The sequence below is a fragment of the Ips typographus genome, linkage group LG1 (genome assembly GCF_016097725.1).
Source record: "Ips typographus isolate SLU linkage group LG1, UJ_Ityp_2.0, whole genome shotgun sequence".
Classification (NCBI taxonomy): Eukaryota; Metazoa; Arthropoda; class Insecta; order Coleoptera; family Curculionidae; genus Ips; species Ips typographus.
In genome coordinates this window covers 9,834,241-9,856,085 of record NC_138422.1, presented here as the reverse complement: position 1 = coordinate 9,856,085, position 21,845 = coordinate 9,834,241, and the positions used below count along the sequence as shown (strand labels likewise).

Sequence of the window (21,845 nt, the reverse complement as noted above, 5' to 3'; positions counted from 1 at the left end):
TTGAAAGCTTATAAACTACTGTAGAAGCATACGGAAACTTTTAGACTGTCTTGAAATCTTTTAAAAACTTTTATAGATAAGTTGAAAAGCATTTGGAAGCTTTTAGACTCTTCTAAAAGCTTTTTGAAGCTTCTAGGCTGTTTTGTAAGCTTCACAAGGCATTTTGCAGCTTCTATAGTGTTTAGGAATGTTTTTAATTTTTTTTAGACTACTTTGAATTTTTGGTAAAAATTTCGTTTTGTATGCAGCTGGACTCGAATCAACGACTTCCATCTTTCCTGGGCAAATCGTTATTGGTTCGCTCGGTTTATCGAGAACTAGTTTTTACTTGATTTTTAGATGCTATTTGCTATATGAAGGACTTTAGATAAAAAATTTGAAATCATTCACAAAACCGTGACTATAATAAGTTTCGTATTATCTCAATATTTCAGGATGGCCAAATATGTTGACATCGGCAATAGTTGCCCCGGAAAGGTAGAGGTCGTTGGTTCGAGTCCAGCTGAAAACGGAATCAAATTTTAACCTGATTTTTAATTTATGTCGAATGCGAAAAGTTATTTTCTTTGGTTTTGTATATTTACGTATATACGTATTTTGTATATTAATAATTAATATTTATATTAATGTCAGCTTTGTGGCTGCCTTGGATTAATAAGAATTTGTGCTAAAAAAACAAAATTATTGTTGGTCAAAAATGATAAAGTATAAAGTAAACATGGCACAGTAATAAGCGTTTGCACGTAGTAAAGAATTTCTAGATTATGTTTGCGAAAACCCCTAATCTGTCATCGCAAGTTGACGGATTGCAGAATTGACAGATGGCGGACGTAGGATAGACAAAAGTGACAAAGGACTAACTAAGGTTGGAAATCGTTTTGTTTGTTTATTGAATCGTAAAAGTTTCTGTTTCTGATTTAAAATTATAAAGTAATAATTAAAGTGGTTGTTTATTGATATTGACAATGCCATCGTTCTGTTCGGTAGTTGACTGCAGTAATCGCGGTATGAGGGATAATGTTAGATTTTTTAAAATTCCAAGAGCACTGAACTTCAAACATAAAACTTATTTGAATGTACTTTCCTCTATAAGAAGGAAAAAATGGATTTTTGCCCTCAAAAGAAATGATTTAACGGAAACTAAACTGAAATATGCTCAAGTATGTTCAAACCATTTTATAATGGGTAAGTCAATTTTACTGAAAAACTTTATTAGTGCCACCCAAATTGATTTCTGTTTTGAGCTTGATCATTGACAATTAAAATTCATTTCTGGTAGGTAAACCAGCTGGACTTACAGATTATATGAATCCAGATTGGATTCCATCAGTAAATATGGGATACAAAGCAAAAATTAAAACACTTGGCTGTAGTAGTAGATTTCAAAACTTAAATAAAGGAATTGCTTTGAAAACTGAGATAACAGAGGTAAGACTAAGTTTAGAATGCTGTAAATGTATAATCAATGTGATATTGGTTTTCTTTCTTTGTGTATATGATGTTGCCCTCGAACAAAACTACCCGTTTTGCCCTTGGAGTTGTCTCTTGCACTCTGGATCGGGAAAAAATATAACACCCTTTACTCGAATTCAACTTTATTCGGTGTTAGAACTAAACTTTAGATTGGGATTAAAACCCTAAAAGATATCAAGAACATGTGCCTATTTTTTACTTAACGCCAATAATCTCCCTTTTTTAGGTTATAGTTACACGTTGACATTACTTTTCAAAACAACATTTTTCAGCTAACAGATGACAGTTGAAACTAGAAAATGTACATAGATACAACATTCTCCCACCTGAGTCACTTAAAAAGTACAATCAAGTGACTCACAAATCAAATTTAAATTTACAAGTATTTTTTGGGCATCTTAGACACACGCCCGCTTCTAGTCATCTTCTGCATCACTGGAGCCGGTCTAGGGATCAGAACTTCTTGTTCTGGATCAGCCTCATCTGTACCATTCTTTTTGGAGGTGGTTTTCACGACTTGAGGAACACATTCGGACGAACTTGGTTCACATACCTTAACCTGCTGCACACATTCCAAAGGGTAAAGTCTCTGAATCGGCCGCATAAAGGTTCCTCGGTTAGTAGACACTTTGACCAAACGTACTTGTCCGTCTTTGCCAGGCATCAGCTCACAAATCCGTCCCATAGTCCAATCGAGGCGTTTCTCATTGTCATTGCCAATAAGGACAATATCACCAAGTTTAGGTTCTGTTGTACGTTTTCCCCAGTTTAGTAACTTTAACTGACCTAAATACTCAGTTCGGAATCTTCGATGTAGATCTTCTCGGATTTTCCTGAGATATACAACTCTTTTGCAAAGTGACTGACCATCTATTGCATCAATGTCACAAACGCTACTGCTCGCCTGGTCTCTCAAAAAGAACATGGGAGTGAGAGGTATTAGTTCTTCGGGATCATCTGACAAATACGTCAACGGTCTGGAGTTCACAATTGCTTCGCAATCACACAATACTGTGACTAGCTCCTCGTAATTCAACGACGCCCGTCCTAAAGTCTTACGGAGAAGTTGTTTAACAGCTCCCACTAACCTTTCCCAAAATCCTCCCCACCAGGGTGCGGACGGAGGGTTGAATTTCCAGGTAATACGTTCTATACTGGTTTCCGTAGTAATTTTATCCCAGTCCAGCTTGCTGAACAGTGTCTCTGTCCCTACGAAATTAGTCCCATTATCACTGTAAATGGTCCGTGGTCGTCCTCGTCTAGCGATAAACCTACGAAGAGCTTGAAGAAAATTAACAACCGACAGTGAAGTACACAGTTCCAACTGGATTCCAAGTAACGCAGTCACGGGTTCGCTGTTTTCTGGTAACGTCTGATGAGAAAACTCCCACCCTCTCAAGTCAAATAATGCTTTCTCCAAAAATGTAGTGGCTTCTCGTCGAAAAGTAATCAAGCTTTCTTCATCTGGAACACTACAAACACAATTATCTACATAAAAGCTCTTACTAAGTCTTTCTAAAGTTTATTTGGAAAACTCAAGACTACATTCCTTCAAACCTTGATTTATATGGTACTCTAAGGTAGCCCCCAACAAAAATGGACTACTTCTAATACCAAAGACTACTCGTTTGTGTCGATAAATTATTTCATTCCCTTCAGAATCGACCCATAAAAAGCGCAGAAAGTCTCGGTCAGCTTCGTGAATACTAATCTGTAGAAATGCTTTTCTTATATCTGCAGACACACCTATTTTATGTTGACGGAAACGAAGAAGTATGTCTGGTATCAGCTCTATTAAGTTGGGGCCAGTCTCTAAACATTGATTCAGTGAGGGTCCCTGTTTGTCTTTGGCTGACGCGTCGAACACTGGTCTAATTCTGGTAGTGCTATTTTCCTTGACGACTGGCCTGTGAGGTAAATAATGAACCAATGAAGTTACCTGGTTTTCTCTAACTTCTTCAATGATCCCAGCTTTAATCCATTCCAAGAAAACTTCATCGTAAGGTTGCCTCAATTGACTGGTGATTAATTTCGTCAAAGTGTTTTTCAAACGTTTTTGTGCCAGCTCATAATTTGAAGGCAATGGCGGATGTCCATCTACCCAGGGAAGCCTTACTTTATAACGACCCCTTGGTGTAACTTGAACAGATTCTAAAAAGAGCTGTACTGCCGCCGAAGCTTGTTCTCTTCGAGAGCGTTGTTCATAAGGGTCACGAATTCCTAAAGTATCTAAATCCCATAGTTGGGACAGTAAAGCATCATTTATAAGTAAACTTATAGCACTTAAAGTGTGTCCTAAAGGTCTATCAATTGGTACCTTTCCCATCAGGGTCCAACCAAGTAGCATTTCCACAGCAACTAAACCGGTTGTCAGCTTAAGGGTACGTCCAGTATACAGCTTCCCAGCTACATCCGACCCTATCAACACCTCTATGGGGCCTGGAGTATTAAAATCAGAGAGGGGAATGTCCTTCTGCCTCAAATCGTCCATCCAGGGTCCATAAAAAACAGGCAAAACATCTGTACAAATAACATTTTGAGATAAAGCTTCTAAAGTACACTTGTAATTTCCTTGACTTAAACAAATATCATAAACATTGTGGTTCTGTTCAGATGACACTCCTCCAAACAAACAGTGGCGTATTTTAAAATTCTGTTTTATAGAAAATCCTAATGAGTCTGCTGTGGCTTTTAGTATGTAACTGTTATGTGAACCAGTGTCAATAAGTACCCTCACGCTTTTGGAACCATGTGGACCATTCAAGTTAACCTTCAAAGTCTGCAAAAATACATGAGAACCCGTCCCATTAGTACAAGTCAAAAAATCGTTGGACGTCGACGCGGGAGTTTCGTCGGCTTTCAGCTCTGTCACTGCTTTTCCACCTGTTGATAGACTGAAACACATAAGGGTTACATGTGACTTTCCACAAATTATGCATTTAACCCTGGCATGGCACTGCCGTGACTGATGACCCAACTTCAAGCATCGAAAACAAGCCCTCATGGAAGACAACAACTCTTTCCTCTTCTCCAAAGTCATACCTTGGGCTTTAAAACAGTTTAGGCTGTCATGACAACTGTTGCAAAATACACATTTATTTGGTTCTCGTTGTGGTGGACTTGGCTTCTGGTTTGACTGCACCAACAGTGCACTGGCACTAGGCTGTCGACGGGAGTTTGCTTTCACAGGGGTCTCTTGAAAATTGTCCACAGTTTCACTACGTAGACCAAATCCCTGTGCTGCAAGAACAATGCGTTGCTCATTATTAACCTCATTTCGCAGAAAATGTAGCAAATGTTTTAGTTTGGCCTCGAGACTGACTGCTTCAACATCTGGTGGCTCTGATGGTATACTACTACTAATAAACGATCGCTGCCACACTCTTAATAAGTCCTCAGGTAGGCAAGACTCAATCAAAGGAAACAACACTGCTGAATATCCACTTGTGGTAATGCCTAAAGTCTCCAAAGCACGAATTTGTGTTTCCAGGCCATCATAAAGTGAACATACGTCTATATTATTACTAGAGGTAGCATTGTTAATAATAAGCTGCAGCAGACCACGTATATACACCTCTATTTGCAAATCTTCCCTGCCAAAACGAGATTTTAGTGACTCAACGATCTTAGGATAATTTTCTTTAACAGCAGGGAAACTTTCTACTAGTAACCTGGCTCTACTGCCAGGAACAGTAGCCTGAATAAGGTATTCAATTTTATCATTGCAATCAATGTCAGGGTCTTCATGAACTTTGCGAAATTGTGACCAAAATGGTAACCATTCCTTGATATTACCGGAAAATGTCTTAAATTCAATAACAGGCAACTTAAACTTATGTTTACCTTGTAACGGTGCAACACTATTGGTTTCCGGGTTTCCTGAAGCTGCATGGTATCCATTTCTATCTTTCTGCATGAGGGATTCGTAACGTAAACTTAATAAGGAGAATCTCTTCATGTAGTTATCACATGCTTCTAACTCCGTCATTATGAGGTCCTCTTCAGTATCTTCGCTCAACAGTAGATCATATATTTCCTCATTGAGAGCTTTTAACTTCTCAGCTTTATTATTCAACATGTCGAAGGCCACTCGAACATCTAAGTTCACCTCTTCACCAGTTAGTAGCTCTTCCAAATCATTGGCACTCTTTGTAAACATAGTACGCAGAATTTTTCTATTCTTCCTTAGCTGCTCCATACTATGTCCCCAACAGCTCAAAAAATACACTACAAAACTGTCCAACCCCAACCAAAGTCACAAGAGTCCTGTCACGGTCGCCACTAATGTTGCCCTCGAACAAAACTACCCGTTTTGCCCTTGGAGTTGTCTCTTGCACTCTGGATCGGGAAAAAATATAACACCCTTTACTCGAATTCAACTTTATTCGGTGTTAGAACTAAACTTTAGATTGGGATTAAAACCCTAAAAGATATCAAGAACATGTGCCTATTTTTTACTTAACGCCAATAATCTCCCTTTTTTAGGTTATAGTTACACGTTGACATTACTTTTCAAAACAACATTTTTCAGCTAACAGATGACAGTTGAAACTAGAAAATGTACATAGATACAACATATGAAATCATATGAATTTGTTCCACATAGTAATGTTTAAAATTACACAAAATTATGGATAAATCTAATTAAAATGTAGAAGCAATTTACTGGCTTGGGTTATAATTCAAAATGTGGTCAAGAAGTAAGTGCCCTTAGACAGTACATACTGTATACAAACTTATTTGGATGTCATAATAAACTTTCTATTTGTTCATATTAATTAAAAACAGTCAGTTTGAGCTAAGAACATAATGTGATGGACAAAACAACTAAAACAAGGCAAGGCTGCTTGTACTAAATAAATGACATGTCCTAAGGGTCCTAAATAATTTAACATTAGGCACCAGTGATATGTCAAAAACAGCTGGATGAGCATTTTTTAGAAGGACAAGCTGTTATAGTACACACATTATATTTTGGTAAATGAGCAGGAGAAAAAGAAAAAAACACATTCAGCTAACAGTGCAGGTTTCTCATACAAAACTAATGATAACTAATAAGAAAATACTGGGTTTGTGTTAATTTATGGTTTATCTGTACTGTTTAGGTAGAAAAATATTGCTACTAAACTGCTGGCCAAATAAAATGTCCAGGAAAGTTTTGGTATTAATTTGAATTTTGAATTTTTAAGTTAAATTATTTTTAGTTAAGCTTACCTGATATCAAACTGTTCTCAAAATAATTACTCTTAAGATTGGGGTTACCTCACTTAATTTTTACAGGGTGACACAAATGCAGAAAAATGCACTTTTAACATACATAGTTTGATTTTTCAATAAAAACTGCAAAAAAAAATCTATGCACATTTTACCTAATAAAACATAAGTATTATACACATTTATAGAACAATCTTAATGACTTTTGTTATAAGGTTAGATTAAGGAGGCTATTTTGGCTAAATTTTGCCAAAAGAGTTAGAAGACCCACAAATTATTGTACAGTGTAATCCAGGCTGATTAATTTTGTTTATTTAAAATAACTTTTGTATTTTCTGTTTTAATTTTTTAGGTTTATTGCACTACATCCTTGTATTTCTTTTTTAATTTAGATGTCTGGAGTGACACAGACATGTTCATATTTTACCTGTGGTATGTCTGTTAAAACTGAACCTAATAGAAGCAGGTACAGATTTCCAGTTAGAGATCCAGAACGCTGCAAGCAATGGATTCTGAATTCTGGTGAGTAATGAACTATTTCTATAATTGTTTGATCATTGGTGAGTAGTAGTGAGTTCAAGACTCTTTTTTCCGCTTTTTTCCTATGGCCAACAATAAATAGGTACCACATTTTTTCTGTTTAGTATTCATTTTCTGTAGTTGTATCTGTAATTTTGATATTTTTGATAACCGAAAATGCCTAAGTATTATAGTAAATGCGAACAGCAGCTTATTTTGAGTTGATGGAATATATTCAGGTAGTAAACAAAGTAAATTCCTAGCAATGAAATTGTTCTTATTCAATTAACTTGAAGTGTGGAAAGAAAACATTTTGGGCTCAGTTTTTAATAGTTGCCAAACTAGGATTATGAGAAGAAATTGATTCTAAATTATGCAGGTTTGCTAAAATATAATGTTTTTGTCGCCAGTCATAAAAACATTGAAAGTTCTGTTTTTTTTTAAACCCAACATCCTGTATTTTATTATTGAAAATGAAAAGCCATTAATATTGCATATATTATATAAATGGCAGTCCAATACTAGTATATTTATTTTACTAGTATCAAAAGTTATGAAAATGTATAGCCAGTTTGTGAGTAATAACTATCATTACAGATTACAGGCTTGTTGAAGAATATACTGTTATTCATATACCTATTCCATCATAAGAAAACCATCTAATAGAGACAGAGAACAAAAACACATCAACTTTAGTCTATAGGGGGAATAAATACAAAGGTAAAGTCAACTTTTTAATTCCAACTATCTGAATAGGTTAATCGGCAAACTATAGTTGCCTAACTAATAAACCTAAGATCCTAACTTCAACTAATAACTTGAAATTTTGCAAACAAAGGCTTTAGTAAACCCACTTTGCCCTTTTATTTAAAACATGGAGTATTAGAATTTTCAAATTTATATAATAATACAGATAAGCTTGAGCAGTTATTTTACAGTCTACTAGGAGGTAGGAGGATCACAAAATTAGTGGAAAGTAAGAGCAATCCAGCGAATTAGTGGCTTTTATACCAAGTTTATTACAGTATTGTCAGGCAACTGCCATACCACGCTGGATATACCGGTTCCCGTCCGATCACCGCAGTCAAGCAGCGTAGGGCGTGGTTAGTACTTGGATGGGTGACCGCCTGGGAACACCACGTGTAGTTGCCTTTTTTTTTTTTTTTTACTTGAAGGCAAAATACTACTGATTTAGGATTAGCAAATGACTATTTATGGAATTCGCACATAAACTGACTTATGGAGTTTGATGGTCAACCTGAAACGTATCGCACGTCTGTTTCGTGGGCGCCATTTTTTTGTCGCTAAGAAACCACGTTTCTTGAAGCGGTGTTCAGGGAAATTTGAGGTTGACGACCAAATTCCGCAGCCGATCGAGTGGAGATGGTGGGACCTCTAAGTGGAATCGTCGATTCCTAAAAGTCTACGGGGAATTGTCTTGTGCGGTGCACTTCCTAGAGGCGGAAAGGATGAAAATCTAGGAGAAGACCACGTGGATGTGACAGTGATGGTTATAGTTTCCACGAGGAATGACTATATCTTTTATTCGGATCGTGCCCTTAATCGCTCTTAGACTTTTTTTGTGTACACATATTAGTATTTTTTGTAAAATTCTGCAAGCGGGAGGGATGAGAGTTTCTCAGACGCACGCAAGTGCCTCTTCCGCGGAACTTTAGTAATCGTGTATCGCGTAATCGCGCTGTTAAACTGGCTGAACGTCTCATTGACGAGTGGCCATCGTAACCACAACACACACACACAAACTGACTTATTAAAAAATGTTGCCCACTCTAGAAATAATAAACTAACCTCACTAAGTATTAACATTCATTGCTGAATAGCAAAATAGGTTGAATACAAAATTTAATGTAAAATTGGTGTTTTAGTGAAACATTTAAAACCACATACTACTCGACAATTATTTAAAAATTCTTGAGGTTTACAAAGTAAATGGAAACATTTGTGTTTTAACTTTTGTGTAATAATACTATAATCGCTGAATAAGAGCAATCTTGTGAATTCGTGGCTTTTATACCAAGTTTATTACAACACTTTCAGGCAACTGCCATACCACGCTGGATATACCGGTTCCCGTCCGATCACCGCAGTCAAGCAGCGTAGGGCGTGGTTAGTACTTGGATGGGTGACCGCCTGGGAACACCACGTGTAGTTGTCTTTTTTTTTTGGTTTCCTTAGCCTGTCCAATCCCTTAAGTTTTTCAGCTAAGAGTACTGTTCACATTTTCCTTAATCTTGCCCTCTATAATCAGTTGCAATGAATCTGTACTTGTCTTGTCTCATGACCTCGAGAATTGTTCGGTCCTTGTTCATTCTATGTAAAACCTCTTGATTAGTGATCTTCCATGATCGGTTCATGGAATGCGCATCATTTTGTGAAATACCCACATCACAGAAGGGAGCAAGCTTATTAATACTGCTCACTTTTAGCGTCCCGGCCTCGACTCCATACAGTAACCTGGAATACACATAACTTATAAGTTAAATTTTATGTTCGAATTGAGTGTTCTGTCGGTTAACAGGTTCCGCATTTTATAAAATTGGGTCTTGCTTGCTCTATCCGAGATCTAATTTCTATTTCAGGATTCAGTTCCTCACTGTTCCAACTTCCTAGGTACTTACTTTGTGACTTTCTCTATTGGTAAACCAAAATTTATTATTGATTAGAGCAGTCACTATTTATGTTGATGTAGTTGTTCGGATTGCGACTTATTTGGATGATCTTGGTGTTTGAGATATTAATTCTCAGTCCTATTCACACACATCCCACCGTCGATTAGGCGTTGCAGCCCTTTAGCACTGGGACTCTGTGTGAAATAAGTAGAGTAGAATTCTATTTATCGACTATATTCTAGGTGTAGCATTCTAAGCACAAAAAGCTAGAAAGCCAAAATATGGCTTTTCGACAAATGAAAATTAAGGCGTAAAAATAAATGCAGAAACCAAACAGTATAAACACTCATTCATTGAAATTAATAAGAATGGTGCAATAGACTTAGAATAGCAAAATTATGTAACAAATCCAGTGGATGAATTCAGATAAGCTTCTGGCAACATTGCCCTGGGTTTTTGCCTACTATGCTTTTTATTAGGTTGTCTTTGTCTGGCGTATGCAAATATCAATGTTTTTTTTGGTCACCTAATTGTTCTCTTGCAGGTCGCCCTGATCTTTTAGAGCTTCCATCAGATCAACTTAATGCAAGGTTTATCTGTGCCAAGCATTTCCAAAAAAATTATTTTTTTGGTAAAATGTTAAAAATTACTGCCGTTCCCGATGTGTGTCAACTAGATCATCCAGCTGAGGAAACTAGAACGTATTCTAACATCTTAAAAGAACGGAAATCAGCAACCAAGGCTAGTAACACCTCATTGGAATCAATACCTGGCCGATCAGTGATTCAGCTAGGCTCAAGCTGTGAATCTACAAATTCTAGAATACGTTATTCGGAAGACTCGAAAATACATTCTATTAGTCAACAAAAAAGTAAGGAACTTAGAAGTGTAATCTGTAGTAATTGTCAAAAAATTCTATAAAGGCATTATTACCCACCATTTGCAAGACACAGTTATATCTTTTAATAAATATTGTAGTATACAGTGTGGTCCAAGTTGGTGATGCATGTATGGGGATCGGTTAAATGGGAAAAGTTTTAGGGAATTCATACCCGGTTTTGAAATTAGATTATCATTTGCCGTTTTCTGGGAAATTAGGAAAACGTGAAACACTGCATTTTTAACTTTGTCTTATAGGTCCTTAACGAAGATAAAAATGTTTTTGAAAATGTTACCTTATTAGTGCACTTTTTGACGTAGAATATGATGGTGTAATTAGAAATTTTTTATCGTCACTTGTTTCGAAGTTATGCATGACTACTTTGGAAAATCTTATGGGCGCCATCTTAAATTTTTAAATTTTCGGAAAGCGCTCAAAAAGGCCTTTTCATTGATGTACGTATTGATGCCCTTGTGAGACTTACCAAGTGCAATGATAATCTAATTTGAAAACCGGGTATGAATTTGGCATTGAATTCCCTAAAACTTTTCCCATTTAACCCATCCTGTATCTCTTACCATAACGGATATCCCCATACATGCATCACCAATTTGGACCACACTGTAGTGTAATTTATTAGAAACCTTACAAAAAGCAATTTTACAAGACAAATTAATAGTAATAATAAGTCATAAGGTTTTCCTTAAAAGTCACTGGTCCATGATTTACAATATTTTCGTAATATCTAATTATGTTTGTGTGTGTAATCTGTTTATGTTTATTTTCCAGGAAACAAGAGTTTAGTTAAGTCATCTGTGGATAAACGACGAAAAAATGTTATAAGCAAAAAGCACCTTGCAAAAGATAGAGATCTTAGGATAAAACTGAAAACGAGTGATGTCTTAGTGCCATTTGAACAAGAAGTTAAAGCTATACCAACAGCATTGGACAATATGGATGATAGCAAGCCATATGACACTTCAGTATTGAATTCTTCTACGTCTTCTGAAGTTCCAATCCTCTTTGAAATTCCATCAAAGGAAACACACTCATTAAAGGTAAAAATCTATTTATTTTGAGAACAGGAAAAGGCACAGTTTGCACAATTTCGATATTTTTTAAGTAACGCGCTATAATAAATTTTTTAATACATAGTGTTTTGAGGTAGGTTAGACGTTTACAGAGAACGGATCATATGAGAGAGCTCTCAAAATTGAGTTGCATACAGTGTTGCCAAACGTATTTTCTTTTTCAGAGTAGATGTGTTGAATACAGCATTATTGGGGCAGTTTAGACATTCATATAGATTTTTTTAAGAACAATGACGATCAGGCTTCAGACCAGACCAGGATGAACTCCTACTCCTACTGAGTTCACACCGTTTGGTTTGTTATTATTGGCAATGTTGCCAAGTCAAAAATATTTATTGACGGTAGAATAATCAGTCAAAAAACGGTTGATCAAAACAAATTCATTCATTTTACATTATTATACAGGGTGTCTTTTAATAGGGGTCAAAAATTTTAATAATTTTTCATTTTTTTGAATAATAATCGTTAGATCACGTTGTTTTAAAGGATAATTTAGCTAAACAGTCACCTAACCATTGTCAAAATGGTCACGTGACATATAAAATTTCAAATCTCAAAAACACTCTTTATTATATCGAATACTAAAAGAAAACGTTTCTAAACCCTAATTTTGCAACTTTAGAACATAGTTTGACAGTTTTGACGTTAGTGACAGTTGTCACGTGATTTTAGAACACTATTTAGCTGGACGGTCACGTGACAATTGTCAAAATAACTGTCATAAATCTCAAAAACACGTTTTATATCAAATACTACAAGAAAACGTTTCTAAACCCTGATTTTTGCAACTTTAAAGCATAGCTTGACAGTTTTGACGTTAGTGACAGTTGTCACGTGATTTCAGAAGACTATTTAGCTAGATGGTCACGTGACAATTGTCAAAATAACTGTCATAAATCTCAAAAACACGTTTTATATCAAATACTACAAGAAAACGTTTCTAAACCCTGATTTTTGCAACTTTAAAGCATAGCTTGACAGTTTTGACGTTAGTGACAGTTGTCACGTGATTTCAGAAGACTATTTAGCTAGACGGTCACGTGACAATTGTCAAAATAACGGTCATAAATCTCAAAAACACGTCTTATATCAAATACTAGAAGAAAACGGGTTGAAAAATTGACAAAATGTACATTATTCTAATTTTTTTTGCTATTATGAAATTAATTATGTTTACTTTACAGACCCATAAAGAGGATAATCTGATAGAGCACGAAATACCAGACGTACAGGATGGAATTGAAGAAAACATAATTTTTCAGAAGTTTTCTCTGGGTAAAGCAGATAATTTAACACAGACTGAAGAAAGAAACATACAGGAAGAAGATTATGCTATTTCAGAGAAGTCTGATGGTGAAAAAGATCCCCGTCAACGTATTATAGTTTTAGAGACTGATAGAATTGAACTTATTATCCATGAGGATTTTCATGAAGGAGAATATACTGGTTTAAAAGCCTGTGATAATCCAACTTGGAACCCAACATGTTTTTTAGAAACAGAAGATGGGATTAACTGTGGTACACGATCAGTAGCAGTACAAACAAACTTAGGGTCCGAGTTTGAGAGAAAATCAAATAAAAAATGTCAAAACTGTTCACTCCATTGTAGATTACCGGAGAGATCATCAGTAATTAATTTATTTGAAGAACTAATAGCAGATTTATCATAAAAGTTATTTTTATTACAACGTCTTTAATTTCAAGACCTATACATACATATTATTCATAGATAGATAGATTTATTGGTACATTACCCTTCACAGTATGGTACACGTAATTCATGTAGTTAAATAATTAAATTATTCTAGACAACACATAATAGACAAAAGAATAAATGACAAAAAAACACAGGGTGTCCCAACTAAGACAAAATGAGTGACCTATTTGGTTTTTTTTCTAGTTGTAATACTCAGTAGTGGTGAGATTACTATCACGGTTCTCAGCTTGAAACAAAAAATACACTCTATTCCTATTAGGTCTCTTAAGGTAGTAGTATTGATCAAACATTTTTGAAAAACAAGTTTATGAGAGAAATTTCGAATATGTTATTAGCTAACAATCAAGAACATAATTTGAAATGTGGGTTATCGCAAAATAATACCGTGGTAGTGTGGAATGCTGCAAAATTTTTCCATCCGTTTTTCCATACCGATTATCGACGGTTTATTGTTTCCCACCCTGTATATGTTATACTAAGTCGAGAGACGAAAAAAACTACATAAATTAGAAAAACAACAAAAGAAAAAATAGTTTTCTCTAAAATGTTAACATCAAACTTCGATCAACTATACTGTTGACAAATTCTAACTTGTTTCAGATGTTTTTTGAAAAAATGTCATTTTCAGAAACATTAATTCTGAAATCTTACAGTTATGCAAACTATAAATCGTTATTTTTTTGTCGACTACATGTAAGCGCTATTTTGTTACCAAAACGACAAACAATAAAAGCCACCAAAGCTACTTTTCCTCATCTATTTTGCTATTATCTTAGGCCATTGTTTGATTTTCCTATGAAGCAAAGTAAGGTTTTTAGTTACACAACAGTAATGGAAAACGGTTGATTCGTGGTTTAGGTCTTGCCTTGGTTTCAAAATCAATCAAAATGATTTTTTGTCTATTTTGTAGCAGAAATTGAAACAGGGAAGACGAGAGCTTTCTTTTAACTTGCATTTTTCTGCTTAGTTGCTGGGTATACAAAATTAAAAATTCGTTAAGCTGGAACCTTACAAATTTTGTACTTATATAGGTATATGCAGAACAAACTGTACCCAGCCGTTTAAGTTACCCAACAGGAAGACTACTGAGTTTTGGTCACTTGGGACAGAAGCCTGCTTATTTCTTTAAGTTCTAACCTAACTGATATTCTTGCATGGATCAGAAAAAAAATTGGCAACGGCAAAGAAACGTTGAACTTAATTGGTATTAGTAGCTACAGAAAGGAAACTTTCGGTAAAACGTATACAAATAACAATTGAGTTTAGATTATTAATTACTTCGTAATATTTTCCGGAGTCCGGTTATTCGACCGGGTATGCCGGATACTAGAGATTCAGCACATCATTATCATCATGAGAGCTGAAAAATAACTAAATTACACAAGTACAGTAACAATAACTGAAATATAGATTCTGCTGACTTTGCATAAATAACGTAAAGTAGCTTTAAGATTAAGCACCCTGTAGATAGAAACAACCACTTTTCATTTAGGTACCTTTCATGTCGTACCAATATCATCATCATATTATTTTTCACCATCAATATCAGAACACCCTGTCTGTACTTTCGGATTTAGTAAAGGATTTGCCTTATTTTGTGATAATTGTGAATTGAATGATTGCTTTTTCTTAGTAAAAAAACACAGTCAAGGGAAAAATGGGACACTAAGCGATCGTGTAAAATAATACACAGTAAAGAGTGCAGGAAGTAAAAAACATATCAAGAAATCTAAACTGAATTTAGAAAATGATGAAGAAGAGTACTCCTCCGATTTTTGTCGTCGTAATAAGATGGAAGAACATTTTTCCTGCAGAGTTTTTCGATTGTTATAGAAGTTGGTTGCTTGGTAGTTTTGTAAAACACGGATTTCAAAAAAATATGAACGAAATTGCCTACAAGCAAATAACTACAACAACAAGAAATATTTAGCGTTATAAATTTATTTAGCTAATAAATTTGACGAGACTATTTCACGAAGAAATGTTGTTTCTATTTCTGGTCTGGTTTTCAATTTGGTTGATCTGAATTTTGAGGGTTTTTGATAAGTTACTTGGTGGTTTAAATTACTCTGAATAGTCTGAATCCAGCTGTAGCTAAGATTTTTGGTGAATTTGCATAAGCATGCCCTGTTAATGAATAACTTATTAATACATTACTTAACTTATGTTGTTAAACACGTTGTTTAGCCAGAGTAGATACAACGTATGATCGATGAAATTGATTTGAAATTCTATTTCTTTTCTGTCAGTTCCAATTCTTTCTGCAGAAGTTTTGGTCCACTTTTGGACATGTTAATTTTATTATTAACTGAAGGAATAATAGAACTTAAAGCTTGGGTTTGATGAGTTTGTCGTGTTAATTCCATTCCATTTTTGGTCCATCTTGATGAACTGTTTTTCATGATATCAAATTCGTTTTGAAAATATTGAACTTTGCAGTTTACGGGTTTTTTGTCACTCCAAGCTAGTTCAAAACATAGGTAAGTATAATATAACTTCTTTTATATATCCTCGGGATTATCTTCATCGTAGTTTTGAATTATTTTTATTAAGTCTTCCTTAGATAATGCTTTTGAACTTAATTTTCTTTTTTCTGGACAAGTCTGAAACGTTTTCTTTTTGAATTTTTTGCTATTCTAGCATCTTTGAAAGGGACATTTGCAAAAAGAACAATTTTGATTCCATATTTTTTAAAATATTTTTGTTGTAACATGTTTGGGGTTAAAAACCTGTTCAAAGACTATTTCCAGAAGTAAAAAATGGCTTGGAGAACTTGCTTGATTTAAATTGCCAAAATTCTCTAGGGCCATTTTGAAAGTTCCATAGACCTCTAAATGCTTTTCAGAACTTTCTAAATGGTGCCTACTGATGAGAACCTTCCGAAAAGTAACAAGGTTCTACAGTTAAACCTTCTCATACTTAACTGTTTTAAATTGACAAGGGACCAAGCCAATAAGACAAGTTTGAAAGTTCCATAGACCTCTCTCCTCTTCAATGCTAGTGAAAATCTTAAAAGTATCATAGAGTTTCTACAAAGTGTCTTAAACCTTTTCATAAGTGTTTTAAATTATCAGAGACCGCTAAGACCTTTTTTTAAGTTTCATAGACATGTAAATGCTATTGAAAACCTTCTAAAAAGTGGCAGAGGCCACTACAAGTGTTTTAAAACTTCCCATAATTGTTTTAAATTAACAGAGGCCTCTATAACCATTTTGAAATGTACACCTCTAAATGCTACTTAGAACATTCCTAAAAGTAACAGAAGGTTCTACAAGTGTCATTAAACCTTCCCATAACTGTTTTAAATTGCCAAGGGGCTATATAAGTCAATTTTGAAAGTTTCACAGACCTCTAAAATGCTATCGAAAACTTTGTGCCAGAGAGTCTACAATAAGTGTCTTATGCCTGTTTTCTCGACATTTCCAAGTCGATTTTAAGTACAACTTAAACTAAGTTGAAGTTTGAATGTGACACATTAGGGGCAAAATAACACAGTCTAAACTAAACATCCTAAGCTGTCCTTAAACTCAACTTAATCAATGTTGGGGAAACGGACATAAAACCTTTCCATAAGTGTTTCTCTAGAATCATTTCGAAAGTGTTAGAGATCTCTAATTGCTACTCAGAACTTTCTTAAAACTTACAGAAGGTTTTACAAGTGCTGTTCTTAAACCTTCCAATAACTGTTTTAAATTATCAGAGACTGATAAGACCATTTTGAAACTTTCATAGAGATTTAAATGCTTTTTAAAACCTTTTAACAAGTGCCAGATGCCTCTACAAGTCTTCTAAACCTTTCTCAGAATAAAATTGTTTAATTGCTGGTGTATAAACTATTTGATTGTTTGGTTAATTCATTGTAGCCCCTGCCTTAAGTTATAATCTAAAACTTTGACATTTTGACAATCAATTCATTTCAAATTTAATCACCGACATACGTCTTTTGCTGGCGATGGTGACGCAACCGTCAGAATTCACTGAACAAACTATACTTTCTTATTCATTTATAATCAAAATCAAGCACGGTTTTATCCAACTAAAGGAGGGTAGGAAAAATATCTACTTTTTACCTGTTTCAAAAATTTGTACTATCTTGACTTGTACTACAGTGAAATTGAGTAAAAAACGGTTAGCATCAAATACGTATGTAGAATATTTTTTGATTTTCCGGTCAAGTTTTTGCTAAATAAAGACAATTCTTACAACTTTAGTTTCGTCTTCTAGTAAAATCTTCTAATTTCGAGAGTGCCTTATCATCAAAATGTTGCATTTACTCAAGTGTAAAATCCCTTCAACTAGTTAGTCACAAAGTAGGAAGAATCTGTAACAATTTACTTGAGAATTAATGTTCAGGTGGCGGGCATAGAATGACAATGCGTTTTAAACAAAAATAACAAATTTACCAAACAAAACCGCAAAGGAAGGATGTTAATCCCGCCTCCAAACACGCCTATTTCGCGCTCCGTCACGCGTCGTTTTCTTCACAATTTCCTATGCATTTAAGGACAAAAACCGAATAAAACGGCAAAAGCTCAGTTCCCTCCTTCCATTAGTTTGCCGTGCTTTTATGAATCAAACCCAGACCCAATAACCAGCCCTCGATTGATGACGCGCATTGTTTGCCTTCTCTTTTCTTCTTGTCGGTCAGGTGCCGGCTATTGTCTTTGTTTAGTGGACAGAATGGGAAGGTTAACAACAAATTTTACCATAGAATGACTGTACGTTCTCAACGACCGAACGATTCCGATAGCTAGTTTCATGTTTAACGTCGGCGCGAGTGTACCGTGCGTTATTGGCTATTCAAAACTTTTTTTGGCGCTCAATCCACGCTCAAACTTACCGGCTCAAGTTTGAGCGCTCTATTTGCCTTAGTTTACGTACAGTTTACATTCAAATTTCTGTGGAAAGTACAGACAATGTTTCTCGTGCTATTTGTTCCTCGAAGTCATATGATTGCCGTGAAATCCCGATGAATGGTGAGTAAGTAAACTTGACTTAAAAGTGTTATGTCGTGGCTTTGGCGCGGCAGGTGAATCATCTTCTTGTTGTATTCGAATACTACACAATAGTACACAATTTCGGTTGTTATAGCAACGCGGAAGTGAAATAATATTTTTTAAATTTTTTGCTTCAAAATAAATTATGTTAAAATTGTGAAAATTATCTGAAATAAACTGCTCGTCCAAAAGAATGGGGCAGCAAAATTTGTCTTTTTTGAGCGGCTGTTTCTTCAAATTGATTCACTCGATTTTAATAACTTTTTTGAGGATTAAAAGTTAATTTCTGATGATCTAAATGATCTTTTTGAAAGTTTTTACGGATCCGAGTATACATCAAAAATTCGGTCTAACGCCATTTCTCGCAAAACATTTTTTTGTTTCAAAATAACCTTAATGGAGTCTTGTGGACAGTATCTCTAGACGTTTTTGCCAGTTTGGTGATTAAGGGCCGTTTACAAATTTTATTGCATAATTTAAAAAATGGGGTTATTTTTACTTTTCTTGTTTTTAATTTAACCATTTTTTAAATCTTTTGTGGAAAAAGAAGGCAAGGATAAAACTACCCAATTTAAGTAAAAAGCTTTTTAGCTTTAAAAACTTTGAAAACACACATTTCTGCTAATCCCGATGTTAATACCTTTCTTCTCCCACAAAAAAATAAAAAAAAATGGGTAAATTAAAAAAAAGAAAAGTAAAAATAACCCATTTTTTGAAATTTTGTAATAAAAACTGATGTGAAACAGCTTTTAATCACCAAACTGGCAAAAACGTTTAGAGATATTGACCACAAGGCAAAATAACCTTAATTTTGAAAAAAAAAATATTTGCGAGAAATGGCGTTAGACCGTTTCTGTTTTTCATTTTTTGACTACACCTCAGTCACACCCTGTAAACCCGGATCCGTAAAAACTTTCAAAAAGATTATTTAGGTCATCAGAAAGAAGAAGAAAATGCCTTTTAATCGTCAAAAAAATTATTAAAATCGAATAAATCAATTTGAAGAAACAGCCGCTCAAAAATGACCACCTTTTGCTGCCCCATTCTTTTTGACGAGCAGTTTAAATAAGAAAAACGCAACGACGGTATAGCTAGTTGAGGAACTGCACAACAAAAAAGTCTTTATGGTGTTTTTAGTGATACTTTTTGAAGAGTTAAGTACAAAATCATTTTACTTGTATTATATTTAATATACAGGGTGTCTTAAAATTTATGGTAGTTGTATAATTATTACAAATATTAGCGAAAAATAAACACCCACATTATTTTTTCACACACAAAAAGCAATATTGCGTGAAAGTCCAAAAATGTTGTTATTTATATTATTGATTTTAGATGTTAGTATGTTAGTTTTTTATGTTAGATGTTATTTGATTTTAGAGTTAGTTATTATAAGTTGATGACGAAAATTTTACAGGGTTATACAGGGTGTTGAGAAAGTGCAGGACAGAAAGGAAATTTTTGTTTTTTAAAATAAAACAACCTGTATATTTTTGCATGTTTAGAGTCTTTGTAAAATTCTGCATCCGAATAAGTTTTTAGTTTTGCATAAAGTGGGGACGTTGTCGACTTATTTAACAAAATATTCAAATTAAAGTAAAAACATAAATATTTGCTTATTATTATATTACTTGTAATAAAACACTCAAAATCGGCTTACGGTGAGTCAAAGCTGTAAGTAAAAGCTGAAATAGGTTTAGAAAACATTGTCATACAAAGTGTCTTGTATAGAACTCCCAAGTTTTGAATTTTTTTAGTTAAGTGGGTTAAATCAATTTTTTTTAATAGAACACCCTGTTTTAATGCATCTTATTCTCCTGTCAATTCTCTTCAACTTTCATTCAGATGTCTCTATACCTACTTTTGCTTGTTAATAATAATAAGACACTGGGCAAAACCTGGCCAACATTGTAATGAAGACCAAAGTAAGTACATTTTTCTAATTTTACATAATTATAAAAAAAACATTTGAGTGAAAGTTGAAGTTAAACATTGGGCCTGCATTTTACTAGTTATTTATGTATTAATAGTGTAAATTATGGTAGTATAACAATGCTAAATAATTTTCTTCCATAGGCTTTTCAAGTGCACTTTTTTCTGGTCGTCTTTCTGGAAGTTTAATCATTCAATCACCGATACAACTGAATTTGAATATTTGGTTAAATAAGTTGGAAACGCGACCATTTTATGCAAAACTGAAAACTGAATCAGATGCAGAATTTTGCAGGGAATCCAAATATGTACATATGCAAAAGTAGGGTGCTTTACAAAAAAAGAAAACAAAAACATTTCTGCGCCGAACTAACGCAACACCCTGTATAGCCAAAGGTATTTTTATGTTGTGGACCAAATGATCGTCATCCACTTGCATATTACATTTTTACTTGTTTATGTTTCATATCAATTAATTTCTTGTTTTGAATTTTCTGCATGAAAAAAATTAAAAAAAAGAGAAATTACAAAAAAAGAAGTTGTAACATTTTTGACTCAAAAAGCATAGTAAAACTTACAACCCCTTAAGAATCAATTTTTTAATTAAAAAAATAATGGAATAACACTCCTTAATTATTTTTTAGTATAAGGCGCCTTATGCGCATAGACTTAAAGGTACTTAATTTATAGTAAAGAAGTTGGATTGTAAAGAAATAGGTACATTTTACCATAGTTAACTTATACGTTTATGTTCATATTTACGTGTTTTACGTAGTACGTTTACGTCCCTTGTGAAAGAGGCATTAGTGGTTTTTTGGGATGCCTCAAAAATAAAAAGCTCGATTACTACTACAGTTTTCGAAATTCCAATGTAAAGAAAATTTAAGTTGCATTGTACGTGAGTTTACCATAAAACTTGTTAGATATAAATATCAGAAATACAAGAAAGTCAAGATTTCTATCTTGAATGTCTACGGTTTTCCTATTTCTTCAATTACAAACGATAATTAGTTAACCGTCGATGGTGCAATCTACCATTAAGGAATAGTATGCACAGGCACATGATAAAACTCGATGAAAAACCACATTAAAACTGTGAAAAAACGACATCCTGTATCACGAGGGTTTTTGGACATAAATCGTAACCAAAAGGTATTGCTTTTTGGCTAGAAATTCTTTTTTTTTTTTTATTTGCTAAATAACTTACTTACTTTAACTTAACTTTACTTACTCTTACTTTGATAGGTAGAAAAGTGATACACGGAGTTTAGATTTTACTAACTTTCTGAGTTCTGCATTTTTGAACAACTAACTGATGTGAACATTATGCAGGATTTATTTAGTTATAAGTAAATCTGTGGATTTCTAATGATTCCAAGAAAGTCGTCGAAA

The 21,845-nt window shown here is 34.2% G+C and overlaps 2 protein-coding genes and 2 non-coding genes across 7 annotated transcripts in view; all 4 read left to right on the top strand.

Annotated features, from left to right (window-relative positions):
- Positions 1 to 841: 841 nt before the first annotated feature.
- LOC145725592 (uncharacterized) lies at positions 842 to 13,495 on the top strand. The gene is made up of 6 exons (XM_081974393.1): positions 842 to 1,185; positions 1,280 to 1,428; positions 7,080 to 7,209; positions 10,381 to 10,707; positions 11,506 to 11,774; positions 12,992 to 13,495. Exons 1-6 carry the CDS (start codon positions 966 to 968, stop codon positions 13,475 to 13,477), a joined length of 1,581 nt encoding a protein of 526 aa, XP_081830519.1. The 5' UTR covers positions 842 to 965; the 3' UTR covers positions 13,478 to 13,495.
- Positions 8,240 to 8,358, top strand: LOC145740538 (5S ribosomal RNA). Its single transcript, XR_014181475.1, has one exon. It is a non-coding gene; the product is annotated as a 5S ribosomal RNA (ribosomal RNA).
- On the top strand, positions 9,264 to 9,382 carry LOC145740514 (5S ribosomal RNA). The gene has a single exon (XR_014181453.1). It is a non-coding gene; the product is annotated as a 5S ribosomal RNA (ribosomal RNA).
- Positions 13,496 to 18,108: 4,613 nt separating the features above from the next.
- The window catches only part of LOC145727386 (uncharacterized), a 53,308-nt gene continuing 49,571 nt past the window's right edge, over positions 18,109 to 21,845 (top strand). Inside the window, exon 1 of one of the 4 annotated variants that reach the window (XM_081976932.1) lies at positions 18,109 to 18,500. The gene's annotated coding sequence lies outside the window, so the exon portion shown is untranslated. Of the gene's footprint in view, positions 18,505 to 21,845 lie in introns of all 4 variants that reach the window. The other 3 variants (XM_081976941.1, XM_081976916.1, XM_081976923.1) reach the window with 3 other exon arrangements.

Coding starts and splice junctions, on each gene's coding strand:
- LOC145725592 (XM_081974393.1), top strand. CDS start 966: ATGCCATCGTTCTGTTCGGTAGTTGACTGCAGTAATCGCGGTATGAGG. Junction 1,429..7,079: donor TGAAAACTGAGATAACAGAG/GTAAGACTAAGT, acceptor TTTTTAATTTAG/ATGTCTGGAGTGACACAGAC. Junction 10,708..11,505: donor TTCTATTAGTCAACAAAAAA/GTAAGGAACTTA, acceptor TTTATTTTCCAG/GAAACAAGAGTTTAGTTAAG.